Source organism: Zonotrichia leucophrys, unplaced genomic scaffold (genome assembly GCF_028769735.1).
Source record: "Zonotrichia leucophrys gambelii isolate GWCS_2022_RI unplaced genomic scaffold, RI_Zleu_2.0 Scaffold_868_20579, whole genome shotgun sequence".
Classification (NCBI taxonomy): Eukaryota; Metazoa; Chordata; class Aves; order Passeriformes; family Passerellidae; genus Zonotrichia; species Zonotrichia leucophrys.
The window spans coordinates 1,825-13,527 of record NW_026993073.1 but is presented as its reverse complement, the minus strand read 5'-3'; the positions used below and the strand labels follow the sequence as shown (position 1 = coordinate 13,527).

Below are 11,703 nucleotides of genomic sequence, written 5' to 3'. Positions count from 1 at the left end.
TAGATCCAATTTCGGCCATCTTGGATCGGCCATTTTGGATCCAATTTCGGCCATTTTTAATCAGATTTTCGGCCATCTTGGATCCATTTTGGGCTCCAATTTCGGCCATCTTGGATTGACTATTTTAGATCCAATTTCAGCCATTTTGAATCCAATTTCGGCCATCTTGGATCCATTTTGGGGTCCAATTTCGGCCATCTTGGATTGGATTTTCGGCCATCTTGGATTGACCATTTTGGATCCAATTTCGGCCATATTGGATTCATTTGGAGGTCCAATTTCGGCCATCTTGGGTTGGGTTTTCGGCCATCTTGGCTCGAATTTTGGGGCAATTTTTCGGGGTTTTTGGGTCAATTTTGGGCAGGGTTTTTCCCCCATGTGGGCGTGGTCTAATTATGCAAATCTCTCCTCACAGAGCCCGCCCACTCCCCCACCGTCTTCCCCCTGTACACCTGCAGGGGTTTCGGCCATCTTGGATCCAATTTTGGCCATTTTGGATCCAATTTCGGCCATCTTGGATCCATTTTGGGGTCCAATTTCGGCCATTTTGATTCGGATTTTCGGCCATCTTGGATTGACCATTTTGGATCCAATTTCAGCCATATTGGGTTTTATTTTCGGCCATCTTGGATCCATTTTTGGGTCCAATTTCGGCCATCTTGGATTGACCATTTTGGATCCAATTTCAGCCATATTGGGTTTTATTTTCGGCCATCTTGGATCCATTTTTGGGTCCAATTTCGGCCATCTTGGGTTGGATTTTCGGCCATCTTGGATTGACTATTTTAGATCCAATTTCAGCCATCTTGGATTCATTTTGGGTCCAATTTCGGCCATCTTGGCTCCAATTTTAGGGCAATTTTGGGGGGGTTTTTTTAGGGTATTTGGGGTCAGTTTTTTCCCCCATGTGGGCGTGGCCTAATTATGCAAATCTCTCCTCACAGAGCCCGCCCACTCCCCCACCATCTTTCCCATGTACACCTGCGAGGACTGCGAGGGCGACGTGACCTTCGGCTGCTTCGCTTCCGGTTTCTTCCCCCACCCGGCCCAGATCTCCTGGGTGGGCGTGGCCTCCAACGCCACCCGGAACTTTCCGGAAGTGCAAATGGCGGCCGGAAGTTTCGGGGCGAGCTCCCAGGTGACGCTGAGCGCCGAACTGGCCAATGGGAAGTCGTTCCAGTGCCGGGTGCAGCACCGGGGCAAGAACTACGAGGAGGACATTGTAGGTGAGGAGCGTTTTGGAGCGGCCATCTTGGATGCAATTTCGGCCATCTTGGATCCAATTTCGGCCATTTTAGCTCCATTTTCGGCCATCTTGGCTCCAATTTTGACTATTTAAAATCAGCCATCTTGGATCCAATTTTGGCCATTTTGGAGCGGCCATTTTGGATCCAATTTCAGCCATTTTAGCTGAATTTTCGGCCATCTTGGATCAGATTTTCTACCATTTCTGATTGGCCATCTTGGGTCCCAATTTCGGCCATGTTGGATCCAATTTCAGCCATCGTGGATTGGCCATTTTGGCTCCCAATTTTGGCCATCTTGGATCCAATTTCAGCCATTTTGAATCAGCCATTTTGGATCCAATTATATTTATTTTGAAGCAGCCATGTTGGATCTAATTTCAGTCATTTTGGATCCATTTTCAGCCATTTTGAAGCAGCCATTTTGAATCCAATTTTGGCCATTTTGGAGCCAATTATGTTTATTTTGAATCAGCCATTTTGGCTCCAATTTCGGCTATCTTGGATAAGCTTTTCGGCCATTTTGGATCCAATTTCGGCCATTTTTAGGCAGCCATCTTGGATCAAATTTCAGCCATTTTAGCTCTATTTTTGGCCATATTGGCTCCAATTCCTACCATTTCGAATCGGCCATTTTGGATCCAATTTCGGCCATTTTGAATCAGCCATTTTGGCTCCATTTCCTCCATCCTGGATCCATTGTCGGCCATTTTGGATCAGCCATTTTAACTCCATTTCGGCCATCTTGGATCGGCCATTTTGGATCCATTTTCAGCCACTTTGGCTATAATTTCAGCCACTTTGAATCAGCCATTTTGAATCAGCCATTTTGGCTCCATTTTCGGCCATCTTGGGTCCCAATTTCGGCCATGTTGGATCCAATTTCAGCCATCTTGGATTGGCCATTTTGCCTCCCAATTTTGGCCATGTTGGATCCAATTTCAGCCATTTTGGATCCAATTTCAGCCATTTTGAAGCAGCCATTTTGAATCCATTTCAGCCATTTTGAATCAGCCATTTTGGATCCATTTTCTGCCACTTTGGATCCAATTTCAGCCATTTTGAACCGGCCATTTTGAATCCAATTTCGGCCATTTTGAATCAGCCATTTTGGATCCATTTCAGCCATTTTGAATCAGCCATTTTGGATCCATTTTCAGCCATCTTGGGCCCCAATTTCAGCCATTTTGGCTCCAATTTTGGCCATTTTGAATCAGCCATTTTGGATCCATTTCAGCCATTTTGAATCAGCCATTTTGGATCCATTTTCAGCCATCTTGGGCCCCAATTTCAGCCATCTTGGCTCCAATTTCGGCCATTTTGAATCGGCCATTTTGGATCCAATTTCAGCCATTTTGAAGCGGCCATTTTGGATCCAATTTCAGCCATTTCAGCTCAGTTTTCGGCCATCTTGGATCAGATTTTCTATCATTTTTGATCGTCCATCTTGGCTCCAATTTCGGCCATTTTGGCTCCCAATTTCGGCCATCATGGGTCCAATCTCGGTCATTTTGGATCAGCCATTTTGTCTCCAATTTTGAGCATTTTGGATCCATTTTCGGCCATCTTGGATCTGCTTTTTGGCCATTTTGTCTCCCAATTTCGGCCATTTTGAATCAGCCATCTTGGATCCATTTTCAGCCATTTTGGGCCCCAATTTCAGCCATTTTAGCTCCATTTTCGGCCATATTGGCTCCAATTTTGACCATTTTGAATCAGCCATTTTGGATCCAATTTCGGCCATTTTGAAGCAGCCATCTTGGATCAAATTTCAGCCATTTTAGCTCCATTTTCGGCCATATTGGCTCCAATTTTGACCATTTTTGATTGGCCATTTTGGATCCAATTTCGGCCATTTTGAATCAGCCATCTTGGATCCATTTTCAGCCATTTTGGCTCCAATTTCTACCATTTTGAATCAGCCATTTTGGATCCATTTTCAGCCATCTTGGGCCCCAATTTCGGCCATTTTGGCTCCAATTTTGGCCATTTTGAATCAGCCATTTTGGATCCATTTCAGCCATTTTGAATCAGCCATTTTGGCTCCATTTTCGGCCATTTTGGATCCAATTTCAGCCATTTTGAATCAGCCATTTTGGCTCCATTTTCAGCCATCTTGGGCCCCAATTTCGGCCATTTTAAATCGGGATTTTTTTTGCTATTTCTGCTGCAATTTTTTGACCTCACTTTTCCCCCCCAGCCTGCCCCGTGCTCCCCACTCCGAACCTCTCCATCTCCCTCCTGAGCGACCCCAACCAAGCCCACCCCGAGGACCCCCAGGTGTTCCTGCTGTGCCAGGTGCGCGGCCGCGGCGCCGGCGACGCCCAGCTCGCCTGGTTGGTCGACGGTCGCGTCACCGAGCTGGGGGCGGAGCTTTCCAGCTGCGAGGAGGGCGGGGCCGGACATGAGGGGGCGGCGACGACGACGCTGAGCGGCCGCGCCAACGTCAGCCGGGATTTGTGGGATTCGGGCGCCACCTTCAGCTGCCGGGCGAGCCACGCCCACCTGGCCACGCCCCTGGAGGCCAACATCAGCACCTACTGCACCGGTAAGCCAAGAGTTTCGGATTTTTCGGGGATTTTTTTTTTATTTTTTGGGATTTTTTTTGGATTTTTGGGAATTTTTGAGTGATTCAGGGATTTTGGGTGATTGGGGAATTTTGGGGGTTTTTTCAGAATTTTTTGGAATTTTTTTGGTGGATTTTTAGGGTATTTTTTGGGGTGTTTTTAGGGATTTTTTGGAATATTTGGCGAATTTTTGGGGTATTTTTTGGGATTTTCTTGGAGGATTTTTTTAATATTTTGCAAATTTTTGGGGTATTTTTTTGGATTTTCTTGGAATTTTTTTTGGAATATTTTGCGAATTTTTGGGGTATTTTTTGGGGATTTTCTTGGAATTTTTTTTTAATATTTTGTGAATTTTTGGGGTATTTTTTTGGAAATTTTGGGTTAATATTTTGTGAATTTTTGGGGTATTGTTTTTGGGGATTTTCTCAGAATTTTTCTTTTTAATATTTCGACGACAAAAATCCCGATTTTTTCCCTTAAAAAACCCAAATTTTTCCGTAAAAAACCCCAATTTTCTCCTAAAAAAACCAAATTTTTTTCCCGAAATTTCGTTTTTTCGACCCAAATTTTTTTTCCTTTTCACAGCCCCGGTCCCCACGCCGTCGGTGACGGTGCTGCCGCCGTCCCTGCAGGACCTTTACCTGTCCACCCACCCCAACCTCACCTGCGTGGTCGCCAATGTCAAATCCCCCGACGGCATCGAGTTCACCTGGACCCGCTCAGGGGGCGTGGCCTCGGTGGGCGTGGCCACTTCCGGCCCCGCCCACAGGCTGCCCAACGGATATTACGTCATCGAGAGCTTCCTGGGGATCTGCGCCGAGGATTGGAATTCGGGCGATGAGTTCACGTGCGAGGTGAAGGTGGGCGAGGAGACGCTGAGGGGCAGCGTGAAGAAGGACACAGGTGAGGGGGTTTTGGGGGGAAAAATTGGGGTTTTGGGGGGAAATTGGGGGGTTGGGGGGTTTTTGGGGATTTTTTGGGATTTTTTGGGATTTTTTTGGGGATTTTTGGGGATTTTTTGGGGTTTTTTGGGGGATTTTTGGGGATTTTTTGCGGGTTTTTTAGGGAGTTTTTAGGGAATTTTTAGGGAATTTTTAGGATTATTTTTGGGGATTTTTGGGGAGATTTTTAGATTTTATTTTTTGTGGGTTACTGGTCCATACTGGGAGGTTACTGGTCCATACTGGTTTATACTGGTCTATACTGGTCCATACTGGTCCATACTGGTCCATACTGGTTTATACTGGTCTATACTGGTCCATACTGGTTTATACTGGTTTATACTGGTCCATACTGGTTTATACTGGTCTACACTGGGAGCTCCAACTGGTCCATACTGGGATGGTCAACTGGTCAAACTGGGAATGGTCTGGTCCAAACTGGGACCCCAAACTGGGAATGGTCTGGTCCAAACTGGGACCCCAAACTGGGACCCCAAACTGGGAATGGACTGGTCCAAACTGGGACCCCAAACTGGGAATGGTCTGGTCCAAACTGGGACCCCAAACTGGGAATGGTCTGGTCCAAACTGGGACCCCAAACTGGGAATGGTCTGGTCCAAACTGGGAACCCAAACTGGGAATGGTTCCTCCAAACTGGGACCCCAAACTGGGATTGGTTCCTCAAACTGGGAACCCAAACTGGGAATGGTTCCTCAAACTGGGACCCGAAATTGGGACCCCAAACTGGGAACCCAAACTGGGAATCCCCCCCCCAAACTGGGAACCCAAACTGGGGACCCAAACTGGGATTGGTTCCCCCAAACTGGGAACCCAAACTGGGATTGGTTCCCCAAACTGGGACCCCAAACTGGGATTGGTTCCCCCAAACTGGGACCCCAAACTGGGATTGGTTCCCCAAACTGGGAACCCAAACTGGGATTGGTTCCTCAAACTGGGAACCCAAACTGGGAATGGTTCCTCAAACTGGGAACCCAAACTGGGAATGGTTCCTCAAACTGGGAACCCAAACTGGGATTGGTTCCTCAAACTGGGACCCCAAACTGGGACCCCAAACTGGGATTGGTTCCCCCAAACTGGGACCCCAAACTGGGATTGGCTCCCCCAAACTGGGAATGGTCTGGTCCAAACTGGGACCCCAAACTGGGATTGGTTCCCCCAAACTGGGATTGGTTCCCCCAAACTGGGAACCCAAACTGGGAACCCAAACTGGGATTGGTTCCTCAAACTGGGAACCCAAACTGGGACCTGAGCCCCAAACTGGGACCCCAAACTGGGATTGGTTCCTCAAACTGGGACCCCAAACTGGGACCAGTCCCCCAAACTGGGAACCCAAACTGGGAACCCAAACTGGGATTGGCTCCCCCAAACTGGGAATGGTTCCTCAAACTGGGACCCCAAACTGGGACCCCAAACTGGGATTGGTTCCCCCAAACTGGGACCCCAAACTGGGAACCCAAACTGGGATTGGTTCCTCAAACTGGGACCCCAAACTGGGACCAGTCCCCCCCAAACTGGGAATGGTCTGGTCCAAACTGGGACCCCAAACTGGGATTGGTTCCCCCAAACTGGGAATGGTCTGGTCCAAACTGGGACCCCAAACTGGGATTGGTTCCCCCAAACTGGGAATGGTCTGGTCCAAACTGGGACCCCAAACTGGGACCTGTCCCTCAAACTGGGACCCCAAACTGGGAATGGGTCCCCCAAACTGGGATTGGCTCCCCCAAACTGGGATTGGCTCCCCCAAACCGGAACCACTCCCCCCCCAAACCATTTTTGGCTCCTCCCACCCTCCCCCCCGTTCCAGGCGGCCGCGTGGTCCCTCCCAAGGTGTTCGTGTTCCCCCCTCCCGCCGAGGACTTGGCGCGCTCCGAGTCGGCCATCTTGACCTGCCTGGCCAGCGGCTTCTTCCCGCGCGACGTCGTGGTCACGTGGAGCCACCAGGACGTCCCGGTGGCTGCTGGGAAATTCTCGGTGCTGGGCCCGGTTCCGGACGCTCCGGAAGGTTCCGGAACGTTCTCGGTTTACTCCAAGCTGGCGGTGGCGGTGGAGGAGTGGAAGCGCGGCGATGTCTTCTCCTGCGTGGTGGGACACGACGGCGTGGAGATGAAGTTCATCCAGAGGAGCGTCGACAAATCCGCGGCCAGGCCGGCCAACGTCAACGTCTCCGTGGTTTTGGCCGATTCCGACACCGTTTGTTATTGAATTTTCCAAAAATAAACTCAAAATTTCAAGAATTAAAATTTTGGATTTTTGGGCTTTTTTTTGGGAAAAAAATTGGGGTTTTTAGGTGAAAAATTGGGATTTTTAGGTGGAAAAATGTCAATTTTTGCATGAAAAATGTGGATTTTTTTGTCGTTTTTTCGGGAAAAAAATTGGGGTTTTTAGGTGGAAAAATACGTCGATTTTTTGCATGAAAAATGTGGATTTTTTTGTCGTTTTTTCAGGAAAAAATTGGGATTTTTAGGTGGAAAAATGTCAATTTTTGCATGAAAAATGTGGATTTTTTTGTCATATTTTGTGGAAAAATTTGGGATTTTTAGGGTGAAAAATGTGGATTTTTATCATGAAAACTGACTATTTTTTTAGATAAATGTCGGGTTTTTGAGCAAAAAAATATGGAGTTTTAGGGTACAGGATGATGGATTTTTAGGAGAAAAAAAAGTGGATTTTTAGGATCTAGAATGATGGATTTTTAGGAGCAAGAAAGTGGATTTTTAGGATCCAGAATGATGGATTTTTTAGGCAAAAAAAGTGGATTTTTAGGATCCAGAATGACGGATTTTTAGGAGAAAAAAATAGTGGATTTTAGGAGCAAAAATACCGATTTTTGGAGAAAAAAAAAAAGGATTTATAAGTGAAAAAAATGTCAATTTTTAGAAGGAAAAAATATCGATTTTTGGCAAAAAAAAGAAGGATTTATAGGTGAAAAAAAGTCAATTTTTAGAAAGAGAAACATCAAATTTTGGAGGGAAAAATGTCAATTTTTCACCAAAAAAAAGCAGATTTTCGGCCAAAAAAAAGCGGATTTTCGGAGGCAATTTTCGCCTCATGGCCCCGGAAGGTTCCGGAACGTTCTCGGTTTACTCCAAGCTGGCGGTGGCGGTGGAGGAGTGGAAGCGCGGCGATGTCTTCTCCTGCGTGGTGGGACACGACGGCGTGGAGATGAAGTTCATCCAGAGGAGCGTCGACAAATCCGCGGCCAGGCCGGCCAACGTCAACGTCTCCGTGGTTTTGGCCGATGCCGACACCGTTTGTTATTAAAAATTCCGAAAATAAATTCAAATTTCAAAGAATAAAAAATTTGGATTTTTGGGCTTTTTTTTGGGAAAAAAAATGTGGATTTTTAGGTGGAAAAATGTGGATTTTTATGGAAAAAAAATGGGATTTTTTGCATGAAAAATGTGGATTTTTTGTTGTTTTTTCAGGGAAAAAAATGTGGATTTTTAGGTGGAAAAATGTCAATTTTTTTAGATAAAAATGTTGGGTTTTGGACCGAAAAATTTGGATTTTTAGGATCCAGGATGATGGATTTTTAGGAGAAAAAAAAGTGGATTTTTGTGAGCAAAAATACCGATTTTTGGTAAAAAAAAAGGATTTATAGGTGAAAAAATGTCGATTTTTTAGAAGGAAAAAATATCAATTTTTAGCAAAAAAAAAAGGATTTATAGGTGAAAAAAAGTCAATTTTTAGAAAGTAATAATGTCAGTTTTTAGAAGGAAAAATACCAATTTTTGGCCAAAAAAAAGCCGATTTTCGACCAAAAAAAAGCGGATTTTCGGAGGCAATTTTCGCCTCACGGCCCCGGAAGGTTCCGGAACGTTCTCGGTTTACTCCAAGCTGGCGGTGGGCGTGGAGGAGTGGAAGCGCGGCGATGTCTTCTCCTGCGTGGTGGGACACGACGGCGTGGAGATGAAGTTCATCCAGAGGAGCGTCGACAAATCCGCGGCCAGGCCGGCCAACGTCAACGTCTCCGTGGTTTTGGCCGATTCCGACACCGTTTGTTACTAAAAATTCCAAAAATAAAGTGAAAATTCAAAGATAAAAAATTTGGAATTTTGTGTATTTTTTTGGGAAAAAAAATGGGGGTTTTTAGGTGAAAAATGTGGATTTTTATGGAAAAAAAATGGGATTTTTGGAGTGAAAAATGTGGATTTTTTGTCATTTTTTCAGGAAAAAATTGGGGTTTTTAGGTGGAAAAATACGTCAGTTTTTGCATGAAAAATGTGGATTTTTTTGTCGTTTTTTCGGGAAAAAATTGGGGTTTTTAGGTGGAAAAATACCCAATTTTGGTGGGAAAATATGTCAAGTTTTGCATGAAAAATGTGGATTTTTTGTTGGTTTTTTTTGTGGAAAAAAAATGGGATTTTTAAGGTGAAAAATGTGGATTTTTAGGTGGAAAAATGTCAGTTTTTTCAGATAAAAAATGGCGATTTTTGGAGCAAAAAATATGGAGTTTTAGGGTACAGGATGATGGATTTTTAGGAGAAAAAAGTGGATTTTTAGGAACCAGAATGATGGATTTTTAGGAGAAAAAAAAGTGGATTTTTAGGTGGAAAAATGTCAATTTTTTCAGATAAAGATGGCGGGTTTTGGAGCAAAAAATATGGATTTTTAGGATCCAGAATGATGGATTTTTTGGATCCAGAATTATGAATTTTTAGGAGAAAAAAATAGTGGATTTTTCTGAGCAAAAATGCCGATTTTTAGTGAAAAAAATGCGGAGATTTTAGGAGCAAAAATGTCGATTTTTTTAGGAGCAAAAATACCGATTTTTAGCAAAAAAAAAAAGGATTTATGGATGAAAAAATGTCAATTTTTAGGAAGTAATAATGTCAATTTTTTTTCCCGTTTTTTCTTGATTTTTCCCCTTTTAATTCAGTTTTTTTTTAATTTTCGCCTCTTTTTTTCCCAATTTTTCCCTTTTTCGCCCCAGAATTCCACCCCGCCTGCGTCTCACTCTTTTTCTTTTGGGGATTATTTTTAATTTTCAAAACTTTCTGTTTTAGGTTTCATTGTAAATTTTAAAATTTATTTTAGGTTCGTTTTTAGGGATTTAATTCTTGTAATTATGATTATTATTTTCCAGGATTTTTTGAAATTCTTTTTCTTTTGGGGATTTTTTTTAGTTTATTAAAGGTTTCTTTTTCAGCTTTCATTGTAAATTTTAAAATTTATTTTAGGTTCGTTTTCAGGGATTTATTTATTAATTATTATTATTATTTTCCAGGATTTTAAAAATTCTTTTTCTTTCGGGGTTCATTTTTAGTTTTCAAAAGCTTCATTTTTAGGTTTCATGGCAAAATTTAAAATTTATTTTTGTGGTTTTTTAGGTTCGTTTTTAGGGATTTATTTATTAATTATTATTATTATTTTCCAGGATTTTTTTCGCTTTTTTTTTTGTTTTTTCCCCTTTTAATTTCATTTTTTTTTTAAATTTTTCCCAATTTTTCCCTTTTTCGGCCCAGATTTCCACCCCGCCTGCGTCTCGGTCACTCCGGGCCTGGAGGCCGAGAAGGATCCGGAAGATTCCGACCTTTGGGCCTTCGGCGCCTTCATCATCCTCTTCCTCCTCAGCCTCTCCTACGGCGCCGGCGTCACCGTTTTCAAGGTAAAAAACCCCAATTTTGGGAAATTTCTGGCCCCAAAATAGCGATTTTTTTAAATGAATTTATGGGGATTTTTCGGCAAAAAATTCGATTTTTTTTTAATGGGTTTGTGACTCAGGGTTTTGACCCAAAATTCCAAATTTTTCCCTAAAAAAATCCCAAAATTTCCCCTGAAAATCCGCAATTTTCCCCCAAAATTTTCCCTCTAAAACCCCAAAAATTTCCCGCCAAAGTTTTCCCCCAAAATTCCAAATTTTTCCCTAAAAAAACCCCAAAATTTCCCCTAAAAATCCACAATTTTCCTCCAAAATTTCCCCTGAAAATCCACAATTTTCCCCCAAATTTTCCCCGTAATTTTCCCCCTAAATCCCAAAATTTTCCCAAAAATTCTCCAAACTCCCCAAACAACTGTCCCCAAAATTCCCCGAATTTTTCCCCAAAAAATCCCCCAAAATTCCCCCAAATTCCGCAATTTTTCCCCCAAAATTTTACCTAAAAATTGCAAAATTTTCCCCACAAAAATCTCAAATTTCCTCCCAAATTTTCCCCTAAAAATTCCCACCAAAATTCCCCTAAAAAATCCCCAAATTTTCCCCCAAAATTCCAATTTTTTCCCTCAAAAATTCCCCAAATTTTTCCCTCCAAAAATCCTCAAAATTTTCCCCAAAATCACCCCAAAAATTTCCCGGAAAAATCCCAAAATTTCACCAAAAAAAAAATCACCAAAATTCTCCCCTCAAACCCCGAGAACGTCGTTTATTTATGCAAATTTATTCAGATTTATGCAAATTTATGCAAATGTCTGTGGTTTTGCAGGTGCTGTGAGGAGCTGGAAGAGGCGACGCCGATTTTGGACCTCGATTTTTGGGGGTTTTGGGTTTTTTTGGACAATAAAATCGAAATTTTGATGGTTTTTGTCAAAATTCTTTATTTTCTGTTAAAATTCTTTATTTTCTGTTAAAATTCCCAATTTTTTTACAGATTTGTGACCCCAAAACTGAGAGAAATTCCCCCAAAATTCCCATTTTTTTCCCCAAATCTTCCCCCCAAAAATTCAAAATTTTTCCCTCAAAAATTTTCCTCAAAAATTCCCCAAAATTCCAAAATTTTCTGCTGTTTTGCACCCAAAAAATTCAAATTTTTTCCTTCTTTTTCTGCTGAAAATTCAATTTTTTTCCTCTTGGTTTTATGATCCACAAATCCCAATTTTTCTCCCATTTTACAAATCCAAAATTCTCATTTTTCCACCCATTTATAACCCAAAATTTTGCCCCAAAAATCCCTAAAAATTCCAAATTTTGCCACAAAAATTCCAAATTTTTTT

The 11,703-nt window shown here is 42.8% G+C and overlaps 1 gene segment (V, D, J or C); it reads left to right on the top strand.

The window, feature by feature from the left end:
* The first annotated feature begins 945 nt into the window (after positions 1 to 945).
* On the top strand, positions 946 to 7,013 carry LOC135442023 (Ig alpha chain C region-like). The segment is given in 4 exon segments: positions 946 to 1,226; positions 3,445 to 3,792; positions 4,397 to 4,714; positions 6,578 to 7,013. Coding segments are annotated over 4 exon segments (1,317 nt in total).
* The last annotated feature ends 4,690 nt before the right edge of the window (positions 7,014 to 11,703 follow it).